The following is a 17,273-nucleotide window of genomic DNA, read 5'->3' on the forward strand; positions in this document are numbered from 1 at the left end:
TTTTTTTCCCTTTTTTCCTCTTTTAGATTGGGGTTCTGTTTTACCTTGTTGATTAATTTATATTCTTATTTTTCCTAATCTTTTATTTTTCTAATTTTATTTTATTCCTTATACTTTGTTATAGTTCTCTCCTTTTGTCTTGTTCACCCCCTTTTTTTTCTTTTTTCTGTTGTGGTTTTATTTTACCTTGTTGCAGTTGTTTCAATTATATTTTTATTTTTCCTAATATATTTTTCTAATTTTATTTTGTTTTTTATTCTTTGATATTGTACTGCTCCTTTTTTCTTTCTTTCTTTCTTTTTTCTTTTTTTTTGCCACATCATGCAGCTTGTGGGATCTTGGTTCCCAGGCCAGAGTTCCTGTGGTGGGAGCTCCAATTCCTAACTGCTGGACTAACAGAGAACCTCAGACCCCAGGGAATATTAATCAGAGTGAGGCCTCCTGGAGGTTCTAATCTCAGCACCAAGACCTGGCTCTATCCAACTGCCTGCAAACTCCGGTGCTGGACACCTCAGGCCAAACAACAAGTAAGATAGGAATATAGCCTCACCCATCAAAAAAAAAAAAAAAAAAGAAACGAGAAAAAATATGTTACAGATGAAGGAGCAAGGTAAAAACCTACAAGACTAAATAAATGAAGACGAAATACACAACCTACCTGAAAAAGAATTCAGAATAATGACAGTAAAGATGACCCCAAATCTTGAAAACAGAATGGAGAAAATACAAGAAACATTTAACAAGGATCTAGAAGAACTAAAGAGCAAAGAAACAGTGATGAACAAAATAACTGAAATGAAAAATACTGTAGAAGGAATCAATAGCAGAATAACTGAGGCAGAAGAATGGATAAGTGACCTGGAAGATAAAATGGTGGAAATAACTTCCAGGGAGCAGAATAAAGAAAAAAGACTGAAAAGAATTGAGGACAGTCTCAGAGTCCTCTGAGACAACATTAAATGCACCAACATTCGAATTACAGGGGCCCCAGAAGAAGAGAAAAAGAAAGGGTCTGAGAAAATATTTGAAGAGATTATAGTCAAACATGGGAATGGAAATAGTCTATCAAGTCCAGGAAGCACAGAGTCCCATACAGGATAAGCCCAAAGAGAAACACACTGAGACACATACTATTCAAACTATCAAAAATTAAATACAAAGAAAAAATATTAAAAGAAGCAAGGGAAAAACAACAAATAACATACAAGGGAATCCCCATAAGGTTAACAGCTGATCTTTCAGCAGAAACTCTGCAAGCCAGAAGGGAGTGACAGGACATATTTAAAGTGATGAAAGGGAAAAACCTACAACCAATACCCAGCAAGGATCTCATTCAGCTTTGACAGAGAAATTAAAACCTTTACAGGCAAGCAAAAGCTAAGAGAATTCACCACGACCAAACCAGCTCTACAACAAATGCTAAAGGAACTTCTCTAAGTGGGAAACACAAGAGAAGAAAAGGACCTACAAAAACAAACCCAAAACAATGAAGAAAATGGTAGTAGGAACATACATATCGATAATTATCTTAAATGTAAATGGATTAAATGCTCCAGCCAAAAGACATAGACTGGCTGAATGGATACAAAAACAAGACCCATGTATGTGCTGTATACAAGAGACCCACTTCAGACCTAGGGACACATACAGACTGAAAGTGAGGGGATGGAAAAAGATATTCCATGCAAATGGAAATCAAAAGAAAGCTGGAGTAGCAATTCTCATATCAGACAAAATAGACTTAAAATAAAGACTGTTACAAGAGACAAAGAAGGACACTAAATAATAATCAAGGGATCAATCCAAGAAAAATATATAACCATTTTAAATATTTATGTACCCAATATAGGAGCACCTCAATACATAAGGCAAATGCTAACAGCCATAAAAGAGGGGATCTACAGGAACACAGTCATAGTAGGGGAGTTTAACACCCCACTTTCACCAATGGACAGATCATCCAAAATGAAAATAAATAAGGAAACATAAGCTTTAAATGACACATTAAACAAGATGGACTTAATTGATATTTATAGAACATTCCATCCCAAAACAAGAGAATACACTTTCTTCTCAGGCTGTGCTCATGGAACATTCTCCAGGATAGACCACATCTTGGGTCACAAGTCAAGCCTTGATAAATTGAAGCAAATTGAAATTGTTATCAAGTATCTTTTACAACCACAGTTCTATGAGAGTAGATATCAATTAGAGGAAAAAAACTGTAAAGTATACAAACACATGGAGGCTAAACAATACACTACTAAACAACCAAGAGATCACTGAAGAAATCAAAGAAGAAATCAAACAATACCTAGAAACAAATGGCAATGAAAACACGACGACTGAAAACCTGTGGGATGTGACAAGAGCAGTTCTAAGAGGGAAGTTTATAGCAATACAATCCTACCGCAAGAAACAAGAAAAATATCAAATAAACAACCTAACCTTATACCTAAAGCAATTAGAAAAGAAGAACAAAAAACCCCCAAAGTTAGCAGAAGGAAAGAAATCATAAAAATCAGATCAGAAATAAATGAAAAAGAAATGAAGGAAACAATAGTAAAGATCAATAAAGCTAAAAGCTGGTTCTTTGAGAAGATAAACAAAATTGATAAACCATTAGCCAGACTCATCAAGAAAAAAAGAAGACTCAAACCAACAGAATAAGAAATGAAAAAGTAGAAGTAACAGCTGACACTGCAGAAATACAAAGGATCGTGTGAGATTACTACAAGCAACTCTATGCCAATAAAATAGACAACCTGGGAGAAATGGACAAATTCTTAAAAAAGCACAGCCTTCTGAGACTGAACCAGGAAGAAATAGAAAATATAAAGAGACCAGTCACAAGTCTGAACTGAAACTGAAACTGGGATTAAAAATCTTCCAACAAACAAAAGCCCGGGACCAGATGGCTTCACAGGAGAATTCTATCAAACATTTCTAGGAGAGCTAACATCTATCCTTCTCCAACTCTTCCAAAATACAGCAGAGGGAGTAACACTCCCAAACTCATTCTATGAGGCCATCATCACCCTGATACCAAAAGCATACAGAGATGTCACAAAAAAAGAAAACTACAGGCCAATATCACTGATGAACATAGATGCACAAATCCTCAACAAAATACTAGCAAACAGAATCCAACAGCACACTAAAAGGATCATACACCATGATCAAGTGGGATTTATCCCAGGAATGCAAGGATTCTTCAGTATATGCAAATCAATCCATGTGATACACCATATTAACAAACTGAAGGATAAAAACCATATGATCATCTCAATAGATGTAGAAAAAGCTTCTGACAAAATTTAACACCCATTTATGATAAAAACTCTCTGTAAAGTAGGCACAGAGGGATCTTTCCTCAACATAATAAAGGTCATATATGACAAACCCACAGCCATCATCGTTCTCAATGGTGAAACACTGAAAGCATTTCCTCTAAGATCAGGAACAAGACAAGGTTGCCCAGTCTCACCACTATTTTTCAACATAGTTTTGGAAGTTTTAGCCACAGCAGTCAGGGAAGAAAAAGAAATTAAAGGCATCCAAATTGGAAAAGAAGAAGTAAAACTGTCACTGTTTGCAGATGACATGAGACTATACATAGAGAATCCTAAAGATGCTACCAGAAAACTACTAGAGCTAATCAGTGAACTTGGTAGAGTAGCAGGATACAAAATTAATGCACAGAAATCTCTTGCATTCCTATACACGATTGATGAAAAATCTGAAAGATAAATTAAGGAAATATTCCCATTTACCATTGCAACAAAAAGAATAAAATACCTAGGAATAAATCTACCTAAGGAGACAAAAGACCTGTATGCAGAAAACTATAAGACACTGATGAAAGAAATGAAAAATGGTACAAACAGATGGAGAGATATACCATGTCCTCGGATTGGAAGCATCAGCATTGTGAAAATGACTCTATTAATTACTCTATTACCCAAAGCAATCTACAGATTCAATGCAATCCCTATCAAACTACCAATGGCATTTTTCACAGAATTTGAACAAAAAATTTCACAGTTTGTATGGAAACACAAAAGACCCCAAATAGCCAAAGCAATCTTGAGAAAGAAAAACGGAGCTGGAGGAATCAGGCTCCTGGACTTCAGACTATACTACAAAGCTACAGTAATCAAGACAGTATGGTACTGGCACAAAAACAGAAATATAGATCAATGGAATAGGATAGAAAGCCCAGAGATAAACCCATGCACATATGGTCACCTTATCTTTGATAAAGGAAGCAAGAGAATATGATGGCAAAAAGACAACCTATTCAGTAAGTGGTGCTGGGAAAACTGGACAGTTGCATGTAAAAGAATGAAATTATCACATTTCCTAACACCATACACAAAAATAAACTCAAAATGGATTAAAGACCTAAATGTAAGGCCAGGCACTATCAAACTCTTAGAGGAAAACCTAGGCAGAACCCTCTATGACGTAAATCACAGCAAAATCCTTTTTGACCCACCTCCTAGAGAAATGGAAATAAAAACAAAAATATACAAATGGGACCTAATGAAACTTTTTAAAAGCTTTTGCACAGCAAAGGAAACCATAGACAAGACAGAAAGACAACCCTCAGAATGGGAGAAAATATTTGCAAACAAACCAACTGACAAAGGATTAATCTCCAAAATACACAAGCAGCTCATGCAGCTCAATCTCAGAAAAACAAACAGTCCAATCAAAAATGGGCAGAAAACCTAAATAGACATTTCTCCAAGGAAGATATACAGATTGCCAACAAACACATGAAAAGATGCTCAACATCACTAATCATTAGAGAAAACCATATCAAAACCACAATGAGGTATCAGAATGGCCATCATCAAAAATTCTACAAACAATAAATGCTCACACTGGTCAGAATGGCCATCATCAAAAATTGCTCACACTGGTCAGAATGGCCATCATCAAAAATTCTACAAACAATAAATGCTGAAGAGGGTGTGGAGAAAAGGGAACCGTCTTGCACTGTTGGGGGGGGAATGTAAATTGATACAGCCACTATGGAGAACAGTATGGAGGTTCCTTAAAAAACTAAAAATGGAACTACCATATGACCCAGCAATCACACTATTAGGCATATACCCTGAGAAAACCATAATTGAAAAAGAGTCATGAAACACAATGTTCATTGCCGCACTATTTATAATAGCCTGGACGTGGAAGCAACCTAGGTGTCCATCGACAGATGAATGGATAAAGAAGATGTGGCACATATATACAATGGAACATTACTCAGACATAAAAAGAAATGAAATTGAGTTATTTGTAGTGAGGTGGATGGACCTAGAGTCTGTCATACAGAGTGAAGTAAGTCAGAAAGAGAAAAGCAAATACCGTATGCTAACACATATATATGGAATCTAAAAAAAAAAAAAAAGCAACGAAAATAAACGGTTCTGATGAACCTAGGGGCAGGAGAGAAATAAAGATGCAGACATAGAAAATGGACTTGAGGAGTCGTGGAGGGGAAAGGGTAAGCTAGGACGAAGTGAGAGAGTAGCATTGACATATATACACAACGAAATGTAAAATAGCTAGCTAGTGGGAAGGAGCTGCATAGTGCAAGGAGATCAGTTTGGTGCTTTGGGACCACCTAGAGGGGTGGGATAGGGAGGGTGGGCAGGAGACGCAAGAGGGAGGGGATATGGGGATATATGTACGCATATAGTTGATTCACTTTGTTATACAGCAGAAACTAACACAACATTGTAAAGCAATTATAGTCCAATAAAGATGTTTAAAATTAATTAATTTAAAAAAAAGGCAGGTTAAAGAATAAAAAGTTCTTGATCTGTGCATAGTAACTTAGGAGTCATTCTAAACTCCATGTTGAAGGGAGTTAGATATTTTTCTCCAAAGACCAGAGTAATAGAGCTGAAAAGGATTATGAGACATGTAGTTCAAGCCCTATCTCCAGGCAAAACAATGTTTAAACTTTTGAAACATTTCTATTTTAAAAATTTGAGAGGTAAAGAAATAACTTTTTTTCTTGTATCTTTTTTTTTTTTTTAACATCTTTATTGGGGTATAATTGCTTTACAATGGTGTGTTAGTTTCTGCTTTATAACAAAGTGAATCAGTCATACATAAACATATGTTCCCATATGTCTTCCCTGTTGTGTTATTTCAACATTAATAGCTCTTACAGTCATGTCAAGAAAGTTTTTCATATGTCTGCCCCTACTTTTCTTACAGAAATAGAAGTATATAGTCACTTATGTTTAACCTTTCATGCAGTAATAGAAATAATTTGGTTTGCATCTTTTTCCCAAAATACCTAAAAGATAATCTATGGCATTTTTTTTCTCCTCTTGTTAGAGTCACCAGGGCTTCTTGAGTTTTCCTTGTGGGACTTATATATGATTCTTTTATACTTTTTATTTCTCCACTTTGAACTTTGTTAATCTTTTCTTTGTAGATTTTAGGATGTAGAGACAAATATTATTTTGCTCCTAAGTCTTTAACAAATGACAAAATCATTACTTCTTAGGTATTGAAATGAATCTTTATGATAATGTTTTTAAAAAGCTGATTCAATCTGCATTTGATTCAATAGGATTCTTAGGTATCTTACTGGTTTTCGATATTCTGAGTTTTCACATTCATCATTTTTTAGTTCTGCCATCTTTCTATTTTATGAATCATTTAAAATTATACACTTTTCCTATGGAGATGATACTTCTTAAATTATATTCAGACTAACTCATTCTTCTATGTCTTTATTGATTCAAGAAATATTTTTACAGTACATACTGGATTACAAAGACTAATAAGATGTAGTATGTTCTAAATTATGTTCTTTAGAACATTGATCATTAATTATTTCTGAAGTTGATAGTGTGTCTCTTCCTTTAATAATCACTATTTGGGTAAGTTGCCTTTGCCATTTCATGCATTTTTTGGTTTAGACTATTTCCTCATGAATAAGAAGCAAATGAAAAGGAAGTAGAAGTATTTTTAAAGTTATTTAAAACTTCCAAGGTCTCTAGTAAGTTCTTTTATAGTCAGCTCTTCTTATTTTATGAATGTGACATTCTCTTTCTTTTTTGAAGATGCTTATTCTAGCCCATTTGTTTATGACTTTATCCATCATAAATATAATATAATCTTGGTCAACCAGCTTTTCAGTGGTTAACATTCTTACTAAGCTGAAACAGTTTTTTTTTTTAATTTATTTATTTTTTTTATTTTTATTTTTTTTGCGGTACGCGGGCCTCTCACTGTCGTGGCCTCTCCCGTTGCGGAGCACTGGCTCCGGACGCGCAGGCTCAGCGGCCATGGCTCACGGGCCCAGCCGCTCCGCGGCATGTGGGATCTTCCCGGACCGGGGCATGAACCCGCGTCCCCTGCATCGGCCGGAGGACTCTCAACCACTGCGCCACCAGGGAAGCCCTGTTACTAGTCACATCCCCTCCCCCCAGCTCCGCAACCTGAGGGGACCTTACAACATGCCCAGAAGGCAGGAAAAGCTGTCTTTTTTTGTGGTATTTTGTGCATTACCCCTAGCATGGATACTCTAATTCTGTAGATTTAGCCGAAATTAGTACTTTCCTTTTTAGTGCTTTTGGAGTCCTTGAGTGCCTTGGTTTAAACTAAAGAATTTAAATTTCAGCTCCAAAACAGTCTATTTGGGAGAAGTGGCTTCTTCTCTAAACATGCCATCTAAACTTAAAACAGAAACAGGACAACTTAAGACTGGTAGGGAAGAGAGAATTTGCATTATTACTTTATGCCATTTTTCTTTGCATAAACTAGAGTCAGCATGGATTTTGCTTTTTCTGTGAACAAAGTTTTTGAACTTCATATGCATTAACATTTCCTAGAAATGCTTCATAGCATAGTTTATACTCTTTTAATGTATATTCTAAATATTTTAAAATTCTGAGGTAGATTAAAGTATATGGAAATTTGCTTCCGGGGTTACTCATCCTGTCTCTAGGCATCTCAGAGTAACATGGTCAAAACAGAAATCTTGATTGGGAGCCCTTTCCACCTCAGGTGTGTCATTCTCAGTAGAAGGTCCCATGTCCACTTACTCAGGTCATCCTCGACCCTCCCCTTCCCTTATCTCTGCCAGCCATAAGCCCCATTGGTGAGGGTCTCCACAGTGGATCCCAGATCTGTTCACTCATCTCCAACTTCAAACATCCTAATTCAAACCACATCTTTTCCTTAAATTACTGCAGTAACTTCCTAACTGATCTCTCCAAAATACTTTTATACTTGTTAACACTTTTATGTCTCTTCTCCATAAAATTTGTTAATCTTTTAAAATTACAAATCGGATGTTGTCACTCCCCTGCTTACAACCTTACAGTGCCTTTCTCTTGCCCTCAGAATTAAAACTAAATTTAAGGGTCTATGTGATCAGATTCCTAACTAATTCCTCTGAATCTAGGCTGATTCTGCTTTAGAGACATTCTATTCTTGCTGTTGCTTGACTGTTCAGATCATCCTCTCTTCAGCGCCTAGCTGTTTCCTCATCTTCTTTCTCTTCTCTTTCTCATCATTAAGTACCAGCTCAGTTGATATCAGAGAGTCTTTCCATGACTACACTGTCTGTAGAGGTACTTCCTCTTCCCCCCCCCCCACTCTTTCTAATATTGCCATGTTTTAATTCATATACTACATATCACCCTCTAAAATTATTTATCTTTTTCCCTCTTGTAGAATGTAAGAAAGGTCCCATGACGGCAGGGACCTTATCTATGCTGTTATATTCCTAACACCTAAAATAATGCCTTGCATTTAATAAGTGTTCAATGCACATGTTCAGAACAAATATAGTAAATCTTTTTTTTGAGCCCTTGGAAACTTTTCATCCCAAAATGGAAGAGAGGAGTGTGGTATGGAAACTTGGGGGACTCCCTTAAGCTATTTGGACCTTAGAACTGCAGAATCATGGTGGTAGAATCATGGATCCATGATCTTTACACTTCCTTCTGACTTTAGAATTCTATGACCTCTAAGTGTTTTGTAGTATCTCCAATAAACTGTTACATAATTAAGGCTTAATTTTAACTTTTGCAAAATACTTCTCTACTGATCTGTAACACTTAGGATACTAAGACTTTTTTATTTTATGTTTTTCTTTTTTAAATTTTTTGGCCACGCTGCGCAGCTTGCGGGATCTTAGTTCCCCGACCAGGGATTGAACCCGTGCCTCGTGCAGTGGAAGCACGGAGTCTCAACCACTGTACCACCAGGGAAGTCCCTAAAACGTTTAAAGATATTACATTTAAAAACTAACTGAAGTACTCTAATATAACATATGTGTTCCTGAATATTACTGTGCTATGCAAAATTGTGCAATAAAAGGAGAAAAATGGTCACATTTTTGAGTGTTGAGATCACAACACTCAAAAGCTTTGTCAGTTACGCATAAAGAAAAGATAAGCTAATAAAAGCAGTGGCACAATTTTGCACGTATTAAATGATGGAGAAATGCATAAATACAATAAATATGGTATTCTACCTTGAAAAAGACTTGAGGTTTGCTTGTTAAAGTGGGCTTCAGAAGGACTGCAGCTTGGAAGCTTTTTGTGAAGTGGTACAAAGCGGATTGACTGAAATCTGCCAGAAAGTTGTAACACCAGGTGTAGATAGCTGTGGTTCACAGCATGCAGTGAACTGAGGCAGCTGTGCATTTTGGGTATTTCTACATGGCTTGGTTCAGTATTCTGGACTCAGTTCAAATGGGTACCATTTTCTGTGTTCACCTAGTGAGTGTTTGTCCCAGGGGAGAAATTGCATAAAAGCAAATGTGAAATTGACTTCATGCTCAAATTGTTTTCTAATGTATTAATCATGTAGGAACAATTTGCATTTCAAAACAAGCATTATAGTAGAACTGACTGTAATTTTAGACTTAAAAAAAGTTGCATGAATAGTACACAGTTTCCATATACCTCACCCAGTTTCCGTAAATGTTCACACCTTATATAGCTATTATACAATGATCAAAACCAAGAAATTAACATTGATGCTATGCTGTTAACCTTAGATCTTAGAGTTTGTCATTTTATTATCATTATTATTTAATCTGTTCCAGGATCTGACTCAGGATCCCATATTTCATGTAATTGTCATGTCCCCTTAGTCTTCTCCAGTTGGGGACAGTTCCTCATCCTTTCTCTGTCTTTCCTGATCTTTGGGGAGTGTCCCCTTAATTTGGATTTGTCTGACATTTCTTCATGGTTAGATTGAGGTTATGAATTTGGGAAGAAAACCACAGAAGTGATATTGTGTCCTCCTTAAGACATCTTATATATGACATGTGAGACTTTAATTTTTAAGATGTGTTTAATGTTTCTAAGTTTTAGTTGTATAATAAAATCTGTTGTTTATACTTTACCATCGTTCATTCTTAATGTGTGGTTTAATGTCTTTCATCTTTATCAGTTCTTTGACATTATTTCCTTTCTTATGGAGAAGCCATATGGAAAAGAATTACTGTATAATAGGTGTGCCCCACATTCTTTGATTATTTTTCTTTCTTTCAATGTAGTATATTTTGATCCTCCAATTATTTCAATTTGAGAGGGTATAATACTTGTAAAACAGTGGTGTTTTTCTGCATTGTCTTTGCAAAATCTTTTAATATAATTACTATCATTATTTTGTTTCAGTTTCAATAGTAATGGGAGTTCCCACAGTGAAGAGAGAAGTTAAATCTTACCTCATAGAAACTCTTCATTCCCTTATTGATAATCTGTATCCTGAAGAGAAGCTGGACTGTGTTATAGTTGTCTTCATAGGAGAGGTAATTATTTAATTGTTGCTCTTTTTTTACCACATATAATCTGTAAGAGTTGAAACCATATTTTGAATAATGCTTTTATAAACCTTTTTTATAAAATGTGATGAGTAAAGCTTAGGTAGTATATTCCATCTGCTAGTTAAATGTAAGTTTAACTTGTGTTTGCCTTAACTTCTCTTGTGCAGTTACAATCCAGGAATGGTAATATCCTGTTAATAGGATAATATTATATTCATAGATCTTTATGAACAGTGAGTCCCCATTTCTGGCTCTAGGACCTGAATTTGGAGACTTGCATTGATGTTCTTTGGGAGTTTTGAAACCTGAGAAAGGTTTAGTGTAGGCTGGGGTTTTATCATCTCTTTATTCTCTCTACCCCTTCTCTGTACTCCCAAGATGCAGCCACATTATAATTTTAAAAGTCAAATATCATGTTAATTATAATTATTATATTGCTTATATTTTAGTCTCCTCAAAAGATATGGGGAAAGAATAAATCTTGAGGAGGTTTTTTTTAATGATGAAAAAGCACCCTAGAGTAAATATTTCCTTAATTATTATATAGAATTTTGGAATGTGAGAAGATTTATAATCTCATCTGGTTCTGGCCCACTGATTCCCAACTTTTCAGTGTTTCCTGTTTTTTTTTTTTTTTATGAAAATGTTCTTGTGTCTTCTTTAATATAAAAAGTAAACACGTGTATATTGTTCAAAACAATTACAGAAATGCATATTGAAAAATTACCTGTAATTCCTCCATGTAGATATAGCTACTATATCTGAAATTCTGAAATATTCTGAAATATATATATTTTCTGAAATATATATATTCTGAAATATATTCTGAAATATATATATCTTATATATTCTGAATATATATATCTTAAGAAATTTTTCCTATGGCTGTATACATATATATAAATGGAGTTGTTCTGTATATTGCTTAATATCATGGACATTTTCCCATGGTAAAGTGAATAGTCATCACACCATCATTGTTATGGCTAGATTACATTCCATTGTATGGTTTTATCATACTTTATTTAATTTCTGATCGACAGACCAACTGAGACTGTTTCCACACTTTTGCTATTCTTTTCAGCATTGTATTGAACATTACTGTAAATAAATGGTTGTGCACTTGTCTGGTTACTGATGCGGGATCAATTCCTAAAAGTGGAATTGCTGGGTAGAGTCCACATACATTAAATGTTCACACCTGGGCAAGACGCTCTGCAGAAGCTGAGCCATTAATATCCTTTTTCCAGCAGTCTGCGAGAGAGCTTGGTTCCCTGTCCCCATGCTCTGCAAGATGTATTAGTCTTTAAATTTATTTTGGCCAATTTGATGGGTAAAAATAATACATTGCTTTTGTTTAATTTGGATTTGTTTACTGAATGGGATTAAATGTTGGTTTATATATATTTTGACCATTTGTATTTATACTTTTATTTAATTTTTTTATTTTTATTTTATACTTATTTTTATACTTATTTTTATAGGCTTTGCTCATTTTTTTAATTTGTAATTTTTTATTTGTAAGAAATTTCATATATGAGAGGAATTAACTCTTTGACATTAATTCTTTAATTAACTCTTTTGTTCAGTTTGTTTTTTTCATGAACTTCGTTTATGATGTTTTTTGTTTGTTGTAGAAATTTTACATTTTAAGTAATCAGATTTGTCAGTCACATATTGTATGTCAGTAGAAATTGGTACCGCCTCTTTGGAAAGCAGTTTGGCAATAGCTGTTAAAATGTAAGTTTCCTCTGTGACCCAACATTCTCCTTCTAAAAATCGATCCGGTGGAAACATTTGCAAGTATGTAAATATATTCCAGCACATGACACATTTATACAGCTCCTAATGTGCATTGATAAAATAAATAGAGAAAATGGTCTTGTGGAATAGCCTCGAAACTATTCGTAGCAGATACCTTGAGAGTTGAGATTTGGGGGAGATACCATACAGTTTTGTAAAATTACAACTTTTTTGCAATGAGTGTGTATTGATTTTTATAAGAAAAAAAGCCTTAAAATTTAAAAACTACAAAATGAAAAATCCTCCTTATGCACTTGAAAAATAGTATTCAGCCTATAGACAGAGATGAGCTGCGTGAAGATTCAAGACCCTCTTGCTGTATCCGTTTCTCTGATCACTCAGATGTAATAACGCTGGGTTTGGAGTCACAGGACCAGTGTTCAGGGTCTGGATTCTGCCACTTGAGCAGGTCGTTTTCTCTTTCAGCCTCAGTTTGTTCATGTCTAAAAGGAGAACAGTGCCATTGAGCCTTGTGAGCTCAGCACTGCTGCAGGGAGATGCAGTGAGATTGTGCACGGAGAGACGCTGTAAACTGAAAATGTGGCCCAGGGGTCAGCAGTGTTCTGATCTCGGAGGACTCCTCTCCTGAACTGCAGTGTTTGTATATGTGTCTATATAGAATTTCAATATTTGAAAGAAAATCTATTCTGAACAGAAGAATTAGTTTACAGAATTCACTGCATTGCCTTTAGGCAATCTGAAATTATTACTCACCACATTTGGTTCTACGTTTGATCAGGAGTTTTCACCTAAGTGTCTGGTAGCTTGGGGCTCATTTAACACTAGTCCCAAGTGCCTGTTCTGCGGCTTTGACGGTGATCTACGTGTGGGATGGTTCCTAATCTAGATCTCTAGCCTCTTCCCGAGTCTCTTATTTCTAACTGCCTACTTGATAACATTATTTGAAGTATTTCATGGGCAACTCTTAATCTGTCCATAACTAAATTAGTCTGGTTTCCCCAAACTGCTTCTCTTCCAGGTTTCCCATCTGTTTATTAAATGCTCTTTACATCATAGTGTTAGTAGGTCCGGGCTGTAGTCATTCTGCTCTCAGCTCATTGAATAGACCTTGGATGTTCTCAGTTCTGTTTGTGTTATTCCTCAGCCCGAAACATTGCCTCTTCCTTTGTCTTTCTTATTCCTCCTTCGGGCCCCAGCTCATCCCTTTTATGAAACTCTCCCCACTCTCCCACTTGAAATTCATCTAGAGTAAATAGGCCAAAGTAATTTATCTTTTGCAAATATTTTCAGCTTTTATAAAAGTATGAATTACCTCAGGTCCACTTTAACATGTGAGGAGAAAATTAAGAATGAAAAAACTGGACAAGAATACACATAGACAGTAAAGGAGGTCATAGTCTCTTCATTCTTGTTTGAGTTTCTGTTCTTTGTATTTTTTTTTTTTTCCTTTGAAGGGAGAACCATAAGATTACCCTCAGGGAGGAGAGGAGAGAGACAGAAAAGTAATTATTTGCTGTGTTTCTAGTTCTTCGCTCCTCTCTGATGACTTTTCCTTTAGGGGTCCACTGGTCTTCTATGATGAGACATTTACAGAACATTCAAGGTTTTCAACAGTTGGCTGTTGATGCATTATTTAAAGTTCACTGACTGTATTCTGGAATTGCAGGAGGAATGGAGAGGAATGAATTCCACCTGCTCTGCAGGATCCATGGGATAATCCAAGTGTGGTGTTCACATTTTAAGATTGTATCATTCTTGTGTTTACTTTTACTTAGAATGTAACGATTATTTTTGTATCCTAATGATCCTTGGTTGTCTGTATGCCTCCTTATTTTTTATGTTATATGTTTGATTATTAATTTATAATGTTTCTTCTTATTTTATATAATTATTTTTATTATTTCTGTCATGATCATTTCTGATAGAATGTTTTCCTACAGTGTTCTCTGAATTTTACCAAAAATTGTTTGTTCTGTCCCATTCTTATAGCTGGAGAATTCCCCATTTTATGAAGCTTGGTGGGAAGGAGTGTCTTCCTCTCACTGTGGAAGCTAAAAATGCCAGATATTTGCTCACCCAGTTTTCAGGCATGTGACCTGGGCTCAGCCATGTGGGTATTCCTTTCCTGGACTTTGAATGGAGCTTCACTGTTTTCAGATGACACAGAAACCCCCTCTAAAACAGACAGATTGTTAGAAATAATAGGGAAGTTTATCAAGGTGGCTGGATACAGGATCAGTTTATATTTCTGTACGCCAGTAGAAATATATTTTCTAAGGAAGCAGGGGTTGTGGACAGTCCATTCTGGTGATACTGGTGGTGGTGTCGTCTCCAGGGGCCACAGGGGCAGTGTCCAGAGCATCGAGGACTGATGGTGAGGGCTTTGCAGGCTGTGGCATTAGGAGCCTTCTCTGATTTTTGGCTGTGGTCCGGGGTTATTTCTGCCACCTTCCTAGCCTGCTTCCTCAGCCTAACTGGAGGTTCTATAAGTTCTAACCAATCATTTTCCAGTAAATTGCTTTTCTGACTCTTCTGCGTGAATCAGTTTCTGTCCGTTGCAACGGAGATCCTGACCGATACAGGTTGTATCTTCAGAAATACCTGAATTGCTAGATAACTGCCACAGGCAATCAACATGGAGGCATAGGGGTAGATGGCTAAATACTATTCGAAGTGAAAGAAAGAGACGAAATGAGTTTTTGAAGTGGTTTCAGTCAGAATTTTGCCTAAACCGTAACACCTAGATTATGTTGATGGGGCCTCCCTGGTGGCGCAGTGGTTGAGAGTCCGCCTGCCGATGCAGGGGACACGGGTTCGTGCCCCGGTCCGGGAAGATCCCACATGCCGCGGAGCGGCTGGGCCCGTGAGCCATGGCCGCTGAGCCTGCGCGTCCGTAGCCTGTGCTCCGCAACGAGAGAGGCCACAACAGTGAGAGGCCCGCGTACCGCAAAAAAAAATTATCTTCTGCCTCTTTATATTTGCTTGGGTATAGAAACCGTCAGTTACATTTCGTTTCCTTTCTTTCTTTCTTTCCCCCCCCCCTTTTTTTTCCCAGAGGATGGGGGAATGGTATAGTGCTATTGCTGAAGCTAGCCAGATGACCTTCCATCTTTCTTATTTTTTGCTGTAAGAAATCCATATTTTGCTTGGTTGCCCAAAAGATTCTTTTTTTATCTTTAAAGCCTAGTAATTTTGGTATACTATGTCTTGATTTTAACCATTGTAGATCATTTTTCCCCGGCACAGGATATGTTCTTTAAGTATGGAGTCAAGTCTTCTTGAAGTTCAAGAAAGGACTTTTGAATGGTATTTTTTATTATGAAACTTTTAAGACATACAACAAAATCGAAAGAATTTTACAGTAAATACCTGTTTACATCCTACCTAGATTCTACCAATGTTTTAGTACTTTCATTTATCGCATCTCTATCCATCATTAATCCATTTTATTTTCTATTGTAAAATGTCTTCAAAACTCTGCCCATTTAAAAAAATTGTGTGGTGGTGGTATTGAGTTTTTCAGAGTTCTTTGTGTATACTGGATACCATTCTTTTGTCAAATACGTGATTTGTGAATATTTTCTCCCAATCTGTGGAAGTCTATTCATGTTTTTGCCTTGTCTTGGCGAGCAGAAGTTTTTAATTTTGATGAAGTCTAATTTGTCAATATTGCCTTTTATGACTCTTGCTCTCCATGACCTGAGAAACCCTTGCTTACCCCCAAATCATACTTCTCTGAAAGCTTCATGTTTTAACTTGTGCATTAGGTCTGTGATCTATCTCAAGTTAATTTTTGGTCATGTTAAAGTTCACTGTTTTTTATATAGATGTCATTTTCTCCCATAACCAGTTATTGAAACACTTTCCTTTCCCCATTGGATTGCTTTGGTGCTTTTGTTGAAAATCCAGTGACCCTATAAGTGTGGGTCTTTTTTCTGTTCTGTTCCATTAATCTGTGCATTGATCCTTATGCAAATTCCTCAGTATCTTGATTACTGTAGCTTTGAAGTATTGAAGACGGGTAGGATTAAGTCCTCCAACTTTGTTCTTTTCAAGATTGCTTTAGATATTTTAGATCGTTTGCATTTCCATGTATATTTTAAAATTATTACAATCATTTCTGCTCTCTGGAATTGCTTCACCACAGCAACTGCTTCAATGGGGTGTTTTTTCTTTTCAATTACTGAGGAAATATTTGGTCACAATTTCTCACCTATTTTGTTGCTGTCAAGTGTAGCTTTTGTTGTTTTTGTTCATAGGTTTTGTTGAAGCTCTCCTTTTTTTCTTATGTTTTTCTGTAGTTGCTGTGTTGGTTCCTTTTTTATGAATCATCATTGAAGGAGGGACAGAGTAGTGTTCCAGACTAACTGTGTGTATGTGTTTTGTTTTTTTTCCTTGATCAGACCATGTCTTTGTAGCTGCTACAAAGTCGGGCTGCTTCCTGCAACTATAACTACTCTGCACGGTTCTGCACATGACCTCGGGTTATTGGAACCAAACTGGATTCCTTTTGAGTTTGAGAATTTTGGTTATTAATTTTGGTCTTACTGAAAATGGAGTTTGCAGTTTTGTAACTGTTTCTCATTGGTGATTGTGTGTAATGTCAGTGCTGTGTTCCTGGGTGAACTCTGTATGAGTGGTTTAGTCTTTTCTGGTTAGACCCTTTAGTGGTGCTTTCCGCCAGGGGTTAGTT

The 17,273-nt window shown here is 36.2% G+C and overlaps 1 protein-coding gene across 7 annotated transcripts in view; it reads left to right on the forward strand.

Moving 5' to 3' along the window:
* MGAT4A (alpha-1,3-mannosyl-glycoprotein 4-beta-N-acetylglucosaminyltransferase A) overlaps positions 1–17,273 on the forward strand; it is a 111,429-nt gene that overhangs the window by 61,606 nt on the left and 32,550 nt on the right. For all 7 annotated transcript variants that reach the window (XM_079940587.1, XM_079940588.1, XM_079940583.1 and 4 more), the window contains one exon: positions 10,668–10,801. In XM_079940587.1, the coding sequence (XP_079796713.1) occupies positions 10,668–10,801 (134 nt within the window). The remainder of the gene's footprint in view (positions 1–10,667; positions 10,802–17,273) is intronic.

Source organism: Stenella coeruleoalba (genome assembly GCF_951394435.1).
Source record: "Stenella coeruleoalba genome assembly, chromosome: 13".
Taxonomy (NCBI): Eukaryota; Metazoa; Chordata; class Mammalia; order Artiodactyla; family Delphinidae; genus Stenella; species Stenella coeruleoalba.